Source organism: Filicampus tigris, chromosome 17 (genome assembly GCF_054856515.1).
Source record: "Filicampus tigris isolate MCC_2025a chromosome 17, RoL_Ftig_1.0, whole genome shotgun sequence".
NCBI classification, from domain to species: Eukaryota; Metazoa; Chordata; class Actinopteri; order Syngnathiformes; family Syngnathidae; genus Filicampus; species Filicampus tigris.
In genome coordinates, this window is record NC_141233.1 from 10,466,833 (window position 1) to 10,478,027 (window position 11,195).

The 11,195-nt window shown below is 42.0% G+C and overlaps 2 protein-coding genes across 2 annotated transcripts in view; one reads left to right on the forward strand and one right to left on the reverse strand.

Moving 5' to 3' along the window:
* Positions 1-11,195, reverse strand: part of LOC147133329 (uncharacterized) — a 56,754-nt gene that overhangs the window by 20,794 nt on the left and 24,765 nt on the right. The window contains exons 2-3 of the mRNA XM_086013184.1: positions 2,375-2,501; positions 1,857-1,968 (exon numbers count right to left, since the gene is read on the reverse strand). Coding sequence (XP_085869310.1) covers positions 1,857-1,968; positions 2,375-2,405 — 143 coding nt within the window. The 5' untranslated portion in view covers positions 2,406-2,501. The remainder of the gene's footprint in view (positions 1-1,856; positions 1,969-2,374; positions 2,502-11,195) is intronic.
* spry4 (sprouty homolog 4 (Drosophila)) lies at positions 4,448-10,527 on the forward strand. Its single transcript, XM_086012825.1, has 2 exons — positions 4,448-4,761; positions 6,762-10,527. Exon 2 carries the CDS (start codon positions 6,792-6,794, stop codon positions 7,902-7,904), a length of 1,113 nt encoding a protein of 370 aa, XP_085868951.1. The 5' UTR covers positions 4,448-4,761; positions 6,762-6,791; the 3' UTR covers positions 7,905-10,527.

The following is an 11,195-nucleotide window of genomic DNA, read 5'->3' on the forward strand; positions in this document are numbered from 1 at the left end:
TCTGTGGACTGTATAGTACCTGTACAGTATTTGATTTGTGGATGGTTGTTTTTAAAATGTTTTATAAATATATTTTTGTAGAATGTTTACTACAAAATACTTATTGATTTTCTTTTTTAAATCTTGCACACAGGAAATACATAAAATTAAAAAAAATGCCTGTCAGAGAGGCACAATGGATAAACACTTGTTTTAATTCCACAGGATTTCGCGGCTCACATGATCGTTATGCATAATTGGCATTTACATTATGAGGGGGCCCACGGAAAAAAAAATTCTCCGGACTCAAAGAGTTTTCCAACCCCGATGCTAGCTTGCTTGTTTTGGTCCATCAGGCGTTCTTTCGTAATCACTAACAAACTGCAACATGGCGTGAAATGCACTTTAAAAAGCTTTATTGGTCGAGAGATGCGTATTGCAGAGAGCGCCAAAGGGGAGGATGCTGATAACCTGCCACAGGAAGCTTTTGATGTAAAACATTGCACTCATTTGCATTCAAAGCACTGTCACCTAATGTGTGCTCACAAACACACACACACACGCACACACACACGGGGGAAATTACCTGCTTATTGTGTGCGGAGACTGACAAAGTCCTAAAGACTAGTGAAATAAGTGAGAGACAAAAGTGATGTAATTGGATTGATGTTGTAGGTGTGTATTTGTCAGACAGTAATATAAGGCAGTGTAAATACTTTATTACTGATGGAGAATTTTTATATAGCTGTATTTTACTTAGGTAGTTATATTTGGTATTGGAATTGTACTGGAGTGATAGAAATTTTGGCAATCAAAAACTTCTCAATGAATATGACTTAACACGAACCAAGTCAAAATGTCAATGTTTATTTTGTTATGAGCTTGTTTAGGGATATGTATGGCTAACATGGTGGTCTGGCTAACACGTAGTTAGTTAACGTAGTTAACTTTGCTTATTAGCCAACACTCAGATCTTTACAACATTGAAGTAAACTATTAAAATCAATTTTTAAAAATGATCAAAATTCTAAATGCTCACTTTTACTTACTTTTTACTTTCAATACTTAAGTAGATTTGATATCAGAAAATGACTTTTGAAACATAAATGCAGAAAGTGTCAAACATCTTAGGCCACTGATTCTCAAAGTTCTGTCATAATTAACTTTTTAGTACAATAGATTTGCCTTCAACCTTTAAGAACTATTTGTTTATAAACTTACCTATGGGACAATAAGATAGTAATATCGTAAAGTTGACTAACTTCTAACAAAGTTAATTTCTGTTAAGGTACTTGTACAAAGTAAAATTACTCAAGTACAGTGGTGTTACCAGGATGCCAGGTGTGGGTTGGCATTAGTCTTACCTGGGGGGGGGGGCAAAAAAGTGCGACAATGCTCAAGTAGGTCAAAATCCAGCGTGGGGCTACTGCACCTTAAAATGTGTTTTGTTTACTCCTTAATTGAGATAACTGTTATTGGGATTTGGGCTAAACAAATAAAAGTTGATTTGATTTGATTTGCCTTAGAAGACACCCATAACTGAACAGTATGGACATGCAGGTGACAATGTTTTTTTTTTTTTTTTTTTTTTAAGTGAAAGAGGAAGTAACAACACAAACAAAGGTTAAAACTTAGAACACAACCGTACATACGTGGTGCCCAGACTGCCATCAGAACTACATCCAGTTTTCTTTGGGTGGGCAGAGCATGCCCGTGGGCGGTACCCCCCTTATTCCCCCCTGGTAACGCCCCTGCTCAAGTACCACTTTCAGGTACTTTATACAAGACTGGTGTTAGTGTGGTTCAAATTGGGCGGGGTGTTATGTTGTTTCCTCAATTGAATTAGAGACCAAAACCAAAAACAATCCATGTCATACCAAATGTTCCAGAAGCAGATGGAGCTGTCCGTTATGACCCCGAGACTCTCAGCCATGGTGAGCAGATGTGGCCGGAAGGAAGGCTGCAAGTGGTGGGGCGGAGGGTGCGTGCCTTGGGATGGGATGGGAAGGGATGGAATTGGGGGATGTGGTCGGTGGAGGGGAATCGACCCCAGAGAGACACTGAGGCCTTTCCCCCATGCGTGCATAGTGCGCCTGGATGATCACGCCAACAAGACATCAACACTGAAGCGAGCGCTCCGTGTCGAGTCATGTTGGACATGCAGCTGCACTGCTAGAATGATGTCACGTTTACTGTGCATGCCCTGCTTTTGCAACTACATTGTACGTATCTAACAATATCACAAACTGTATTAACAATTCTTTCATTTTCCCCAATGTTGTTTGGGAGATTTTGTTACGGTTCAGTGAAACCAAGGTTTAACTTTTTGGCCATAACTCCAAAAGGTATGTTTGGTGCAAACATAACACTGGTCATGACCAAACAAACACCGTACCTGCAGCGATGCATGGTGGTGATAACAGCATGAATGGAGGCTGTCTTCGGAGGGAACTGGTTCGTCAAGGAAGGAATTATGATGACTTCCAATTAGCAGTCAGTGTTAGGCCCAAATCTTCAGATTTCTGTTGGGATAAAAAAAAAAAAGGCAGAAAAAGCCTACTAGAACAGCTGAAATACATTTGGAGTTCATCAGTCACTTGAAATAGTCGCAGATGTGTGCAGACTCCCATTTGAAATGAGTTTAATGTAATTGATTATGGACACAGCCACATTCCAGTTATAAAAGGGTGTGTACACTTTTTCAACCCCAATAATCACAGTACATGGTCGCAGTTGTTTCTTTTTACTTTCACTCTGTAAATGATTAAAAAAAATGATAATAAATTGTGTTGCATAGATTATAGTTCACAAGAGTGAAAAAAACGTTTTGAAATCATTTATCTTGGTCACATTTTTTTTACTACCACAAAAACTTTGCATTTGAACAGAGTGCGTAGACTTTATATCCACCATAGTGTATCTAGCCATCTTTTGATCGTATATATTTATCTCTCTAATCACATATCTAACATTTAACCATCAGACATCTATATATCTCCCCATCTGACTAACCGTCTACAGTATCTATAGCATAAATTGAAAGCCATGCATTATGAATTAAGAAATAATAATAATAATAATGTGATTACAACCTCAATTGCCTCATAAATCAAGTCTATCTAATCATCTACCAGATGATCATCTACCAGATGATTAGATATCACAATAACCATTTATGTATCAAATCACATTTTTATTTACATCGAAACAAATCAACAAGACTTGACCTTTCACTGGGGGGTTTGATTGCTTATGTCTGTAAACTGCCATGGAAGCCGTACATTGATCCAAACACAAATAATGCACTTCTTTCTAAGTGTCTTTGTCCAAAAAGCAATAATCCCAATTTGGAGGTGTTGTCGTTGCCATGGTGATGTATGCAAACCCTTAATAGGGGCAACCTTTGGCTGGTTAAAAGCCCCTATCTGAAGGAGGGTGTAGGGAAGGGAGGGCAGCAAGGGGTGAGGGCAGCGGGGCTGCAGCAAACACACACACACACACACACACACACAAGGATGTCAAAGAGAAAGGAAATTCACACTCATTTCCTGCGTGTGGTTTCGGTACAAATCAACAACATCCTGTCCTTTTGTGAATCCTGCCTGCCCTCATGCTGGTTTTCCCTCCCCGCAACCAGCAGCACCACCAGCACCACAAACACACACACACACACACCCTCTAATAAGACTAGCTACCATCTCCTCCTCCCCCTCCTTGTGTGCGTGTTTCTTCACATTACATACACCTCATGTTGTTGCACAGGAAGGAAACAGCGTCTTTATAGTGTTGTACGTCAAATGTAGTAAAAGACATTGTGTACCGACATAGCGTTAACATACAGTATACTGTGTATAACCTATACCAGCTAACATCCAACAATCAATCTAATAACATCTCTCCAATCATCATCTATCTACAGTATCATCCTGTGTCTCTGTTGCTAGCTAGCTAGCTACCATCTAGCATCATCTATCTATCACCTCTCCAACCAGCTAGCTAGCTATCCCCCTATCTATACACCTACAGTATCTATGAAGAAAATAGCCATTTTGGGCCTGCACGGCTTTAGTTTTTGCATGGTCCTCATGGACATAGACCCCCTTTTAAAATAATCATTGTAGATGTAAGAAAGAAAGCAAAGCCTGATGCTTTATGCATAGATAAATAATTTAGAGAGATAAAGGCGTTTATGTAAATCAGACCTGACATTGCCCTTGCAACCAAATAAAAAAAAAAAAAAAAAAAACTGCCTTCCTCTCTCTCGTCTCATTCACCATTCCTCCCCATTCACATACAAAAAACAACCTCGGCGCATGCGCAACGCCACTCGGAATCCTCCCCATTCATAAAAATGTAACCTCCCGAGTCCCAGTCCGTCCCATTCACAAAAAAAAAAAAACGACCGAGGCATCTGCGCAGCCCCCCCTTCCTCCCCTGCCCTCCTCCTCCTCCCTAACCCTCCCATTCATAAAAACTCAGCCCACCCCACCTCTCCTCCTCCCCTTCTTCCTTTTTTTCCTCCTCTCGAGGAGGTTGCAACATCGCATCCAAAAGCTGCGCGTCCACAACCGCAGTCGCCTTTTTACGCACCAGCAAGCTCGGAGGAGAGAACGACAGAGCGCGTCCTCTCTCATCCCCTCACATTTTTAATCTTTGCTTTCCCCTCCCCATCCATTGGACTACTTAACACTGCTATCGGAGCTATACCCGCCACACGCAAGAGATTGGGAATAACAAACGTGTTGCGCAACGACGAGATGACATTTTTACCCTGAGAGCACCGTAAGTACGCTTGGTTTGAAGTGGACGTTTAAAATGAAATAAAAATAACGATTGCTGTTGCACTCATGCATAATCGCACGTATTTTGCAACAAGCTCGAGTTGTGTTTGCACTTGGAGTCAATATTTAACCAGCACTAAGCAAAGTTGAGGGAAGAGGAAGGCGAACTTATGACGGTTAATGTGTGTGTGAGTGTGTGCTTGTGTTGGGATGCCAGCAAAATGCTTATTTAGTGCGATATTTCTGCTAGTGATTAGACTGAAATCTCATTTTAACCCAAATATGACAGGTGTTTCCCCCCGTTTTTCACCAACATCCACTAGTCATCATCAATTGCATGACAATAAGATGAAAAAAGAAAGAAAAGGGAAAAAAAGAAAAAGGAAATACAACATTTTTTTTTTTTGCCGTTTTTGGCAATCTTGCAAACCAACCTGGCAACATTCAAACTCAGCCGTGCGCCATTTCCTCCCATCAAGGTTAACTCGTGCCCGTGTCCATTTGCATACATCACGTGTTTCAAAGCCCATATAAACACGCTATTTTATAGAGACAGCGTCCGCCTTCGGTTTTTATGACTCAGTCCATTCACATATCGAAGGGAATGGGGGGAGGGAGGGGGGGGGGGTTGTTGGCGTGCACACAGAACACACGCACACACACACACACACACACACACACACGCACACGTTTGCGTGCGCGCGCAAGCACATAAAGCACATGCACGCACAGTTCCGGCTTATAATGATCCCGATTTGATCACAAGCGTGTGTCGGTGCCAGCGGTGCAACAACAGGTTTGTCAAACAGGATTTGGCACATTCTTTACAAATGAGTTGAAACAAAAAGGAAATAAACCTGCACATGCGCTCGCTTTTATTTCATTCCTTGACTAGAATTAGAGTAGAATGTGAGAAGAAAAACGTACATCAGGTTTTTAGACAGTGACCACGTCACTGTGGTTGCTAAAAGAGAGAGATCGTCATGACTGCAGGGCTTTGAGTCATGCTTGCAAAAGCCAGTGCAGCCAAGTAGCGTTCATTCACAAAAACGAAGCTAGCAACAATACGAAGAATCATTCAGATTTTTTTACAGTTTCCACAAATAATGTCCGTTAAAATGAAGGGACGATGACTCAGTGATACAAAATGATGGCGTTTCCTATTTATTTTCCATCTTTATTCATTCCTTGCATCTAGGGGAGTCTTTGTACATGCAAGTCTCGCTCTGTGGTGCTCCCTGCTCTTTTGAAGCCAGGCAAAAAGGGAGACCAATGTACACTGAATTAATTAATAATTAATATCAGGCGTTAAAAACAGCCAGAGGGAGGTTTGCGCCGCACCATCGTTGTGGTGTCTGTTTTTAAAAAAATATTTTTTAAATAGGTGAGTCATTCAAACAGCGTAAACTGATAATAAAAATGTTCTGTGAATGCTGAGCGATACCAAGAAATTAATTTAGGGGGAAAAATGATATTTAATGCATCATAGCGTGTGTAGGAATCCCCATATAGCATGCAAATATGCCCTCTAGTGACGATGAAAGATGGAGGGATGACATCAGAACAATCGGATTTGGCGCTTCGTCATTGTTAAAATAGTCATCTTTTTCTTGAACATGTAGGCGAACAAAAGTGCAACATTGCATATGCGTGATCATAATAACAGCAATGATTTTACAACAGCAACCATGAAGATGCTTAAATCCAAAAAAAGCAGGCGGTCCTCGGATTACAATATAGTTGTGTTTCAGTGACACCGACGTAACCCGAGTGTGAATACGCTGTAATCGGGAGTTAAGACACATCGCAAACCAAGACGCCTGTTAAGAGAAATCTCAAAGGAAAAGGTTGAATTGCGGAGCTACACTGGCTTGATATCATTCTGTGATTTATTTCTTTACTGTCGTGTAAACTCTATGCCCAGTCATCAGCGTATGATCATCCTTGATCAAAAGACAAACCTCAAAGACCAGGTCTTAACTGTCCTTTCTGCTGCTTTAGAGTGACGACGTGCCAGGCAGAAGCCAACACATGGAGTCCAGGGTTCCTCACCACATCCCCGGAGTGTCTTCCTCCATCATAGCCCAGCCTTTACTGGACAGCCGAGTGCCCTACGGCCGCCTGCAGCACCCCCTCACCATCTACCCCATCGATCAGATCAAGTCTTCGCACGTGGAAAACGACTACATCGACAGCCCGGCCGTCGTCTCTCAGCAGCCGCCGAGTCAGAAGGCGGCGAGTAGACGGCTCAACTGGGCGGGTCCCAACCAAGACGGCTTCGTGGGGGCCAACCACAACAACCATCACAATCACCAGCACCACCACCAGGGCCGGTGCGAGTCCCACCACGACACCACCACCCACCCGTGGATCTCCTTCAGCGGGAGGCCCAGTTCAATCAGCAGCAGTAGCAGCACTTCGTCGGACCAGAGGCTGCTGGATCACGCTGCCCCTACCCCCACCGTGGACCACCACCCTAACCCGCACCCCCACCAGGGCCTCGTCAACACAATCACCACTCGAACTCCGGGCTGCTTGGCTTCCTCGGAACCTAAAGTCTTCACCTCCTCCTCTTCCGCTTTCTCCTGCACCTCCTCCTCTAAATCGCTGGACCTCAAGTCTGGGAAACTGCCCACGGGGGACCAACAGGGGTTGGCACTGATCCCGTCCTCCCCGGCCGAGAAGAAGCACCTCCTCCTCTGCGAACACTGCGGCAAGTGCCGATGCACCGAGTGCACCCTTCCCCGGACCCTGCCCGCCTGTTGGGTCTGCAACCAGGAGTGTCTGTGCTCCGCTCAGAGCCTGGTGGACGCGGCCACCTGCATGTGCCTGGTCAAGGGGATCTTCTACCACTGCACCGAGGACGAGGACGACGAGGGCTCGTGTGCTGACAAACCGTGCTCATGCTCGCAGGCCAACTGCTGCGCGCGTTGGTCCTTCATGGCCGCCCTCTCCGTCGTCCTGCCTTGTCTGGTGTGCTACCTGCCAGCCACCGGTCTGGCCAAACTGGGACAGAAGTGCTACGACAATGTCAGCAGGCCCGGCTGCCGCTGCAAGAACTTGCAGGGCGGTGTCCCGGCGTGTAAAAATGGAGGCGTGGAAGCGAAAGCGGGAACACTTGAGAAGCAGCAACAGGGGTCATGATACCAGGAAATCCTGTCTGGCGTTGGCCTTAAAAAACAAACTGGACAGCACCACAGTACATGTTCAATCTCTAGGGACCCCTTAACCAACCCTATTAATCTGCTGGAAGATGACTCGTGTAAAACATAATGGTACTTAAATAGCTTCTTGACATGTTTTTGAAATCCTAGTGTTGGCTGGTAGGAAGAGTCGACAAGCTCTTGGGTTAGAAACCACCACCCATGGACTGCAGTTGTTTTGAGAGGATGACCAAAGGCACATTGTACCCTCAGCTAATTTTGTAACTAACCACAAGATGACTGTGGGATAATATATATACAGAAGTTAAACTATGGAAATAATATCTAGATATACAGTATATCAATTCCCTGCCCCCAAAAGCACAGCCTAGTGTACCGCTTTGAACACTAAGAGTTGAAATGTGCTAGCTTGGTAATGCTAGTATTCCATATATTGCCACAGATCGTCATTTAAAATTCCCCGTAATGTCTCGACGGACAAGATAATAACAATTTTACAAAAGCAAGACTGAGACCATCCAACTGAGCCTGAAGGATGAACCTTGATCAGTTCAGAGGGGGCTAACGGTTACCCGTCAATGTGTCGTAGACCCAAAACCTTCTCAGGGACTGTCCTCTAAAGATCTAGTACATGTGCTGCATTCAAGATGGGAAGTCGGAAATATGCTATTCGGAGCTTAGACCTCAGACTCAAACAGAAAAAAACAATGATAAACTACTACCAAACAATTTAGGTGCAAAACAGTTTGTGTTATGTCAGATGCATACCGTAACTGTGAAGTTGAGTTCGAAGTTGGAACTCCCTACTTCGAGTGGCGTGGCGTGATTTTACAAGAAACGTCTGACTACACAGTTTTCTTGAATGTAGCGTATGAGTTGCTAAGCTAAGTCTTCTTCATGTTTGCACAGAAAAAGGTGCAAAAGGAACAATTGGTGGGCAGAAAGGCGGAGCTAATAAAACATAAAGCTAGGAAAAACAAAACAAAAATACAGTATGTTTTCCTTGGGAAGGGGGCAGAATTGAAGACTGTGTTTGGTCAAAAAAATTAAATGAAATCAAACCTGCCACTTGCACAATGCTGTTTTTTCCTTAGCTGGAAGCTAACCCCTTTTAAAGAACGTACTAAAGCACAGTATGAACCACCTCAGCTGTTCTGAGGTATGTGCGCTACTTTTAGCGTGGCCCGAGTGTCTTCATCGTCGTTAGTGCCGCATAGCGTTCTCTTTTGAAGTCTATTTTTGTGGCTTGCATGAGGACTTTTTTTCTTTTTGCCAAAGGAAGCGAACGTATGGTAGCATGTCATCGCTGTTCGAGGTGATCACCGCAGTGGTTATGCACAAACGGGGAGGGGAGGATAATGACACCCATTCCTCCCAAAAAATGAAAATAAAAAAAAATAAAAGCATGCTGCCCTTTAAGACTGAAGGCCTTTTGTGTTTTGGACATAAAGGGTTCCTCGGTCTTTGTTTGTCCATTTTCACAGTAGATCGCTAAACTCCTTTGCTCACTATTGTCTTGTTGCACAAAGCTGATTACACACTGTCCATCGAATGTATGTGGCAATATTTAAAAAAAAAAAATAAATAAAATAAAAATCTGTTTAGAAAATGGTGCCAAAATCGGAGAAGAGCGACGGAGCTCATAGACGAAAAATCACAGACGATTATGTTTAGTAATAGAAGCTATGCAGGTGAACGAGTTATTTGCTGTAAATAGTTTCACGTTTGTGTTCTTTAGAGAAGACTTTTAAATGTCCTTGAAAGGTTGCATGGTACACTATAACTACACCTAATTACAAAATACATAGAGAATATATTAGATATCTATTTTGAGGGTAAGGAAGAAAAAAAAGCTGTTTTTGAGGGTTTTTGTGAGAGGAAGCACTTGAATTAGAAAAAGTGTGCCCTGCAATATATATATTTTTTCTTTTAAATTGGTAAAACTCCTGCTGTTGATGCCCTGCGTGGCTCATTAGCAGGCGAAGGCTAAGCTAACTCCCTCGCCTGTGGATTTGTGGAGTGCACAGAGGGAACACAATCCACCCGTGTCTGGATCGACTCATTTCCTGCTGCTTCCCCCCTTTTCAGTCTTGATTGACAAACACAGCTGCTCTGCATACATTTGTGCCACAGCTCAAGGTTGTGTTGTTGCCGCCTGTTTTGCCTGTCTTTCCCGACTGTCTGCCTTTTGAAAGCTGCCTCGCTTTTACATGATATATTTTACATAAATCCTGAAAATGACAATACTATTATTGTATTTTTTTTCCCTCCGATGTTACATCACCATCACCCTCTCCACCTGTGTCGCTCACTTTGGGGCCAATTATACTGATTATGCCTTTGCAATGGCAATGTTTGGGGGAGCGAAGAAGTCAGTGCTTTTTTTTTGTTGTTGTTTTGTTTAGATATAACAGAAAGGAGAAAAAAAAAAGCTCTCATATAAAAAAGTTTTCCCTTTATAGATATATTTATTTTGAAGTTCTATTTTATATAGTATTTATTTAGATGCCAACTTTCTGTTTGTGAAGAAAGCTTATGTTGAAATGGAATGTACATTGACAATGGAAATATATATTGTTAAATACACAAGGTTGCTGTTTCGCCTCTTTTGTCAACTGTTGTTCACAATGCACAACACATATATACACTATAAAGACATAGTGCATAGAAAACTAGCTTTTACAAAAAGATCTAAAAAAAACATTTGATTTTTAAAACAAAGATTTACATTGAACGAATGAACAGAGAGATTAACTAACGAAATAACTAGCTTCCTAAATAAGATAAGAGCGATGGAATTAGACAATCAATCAAATTTAGACTTACTTAATTGTACTTACAAGATAACGAGCGAACTTAGAAAACTACCTTGCTAAAAGAGATAAGCTAAGTATAGTAGTATATAATCTTTAATTTACATTGTAACAATAGATTGATAGACTAACTAGCTTGGTTAGAAAAGTAGCTTTGGCTCACTAATGACGATAAGTTGCTACCTAATATAGATATGCTAACCAGATACCTAAGAAAATTTCCAAGTATCCACCATAGTTAGACAGACCAACAGATATTTGTAGCTAAGAAAACCAGTATCGGAAGAAATGAGCAAAGTAACAGTTAAGCTAAAAAGCCCACTAAGAAAACGAGCTAAAAGTATCAAAGATTATCTATCAAAGATAGATAAGATACATAAAATAGATTCGATAGATTGCCTAACCAGTTAATAGAATTAGAATTTTCAAACAATCATTTTACTAATAGAGAGTTAGTT

Excerpts from the sequence above, each read along its gene's own strand:
- spry4 (XM_086012825.1), top strand. The coding sequence starts at position 6,792 with ATGGAGTCCAGGGTTCCTCACCACATCCCCGGAGTGTCTTCCTCCATC.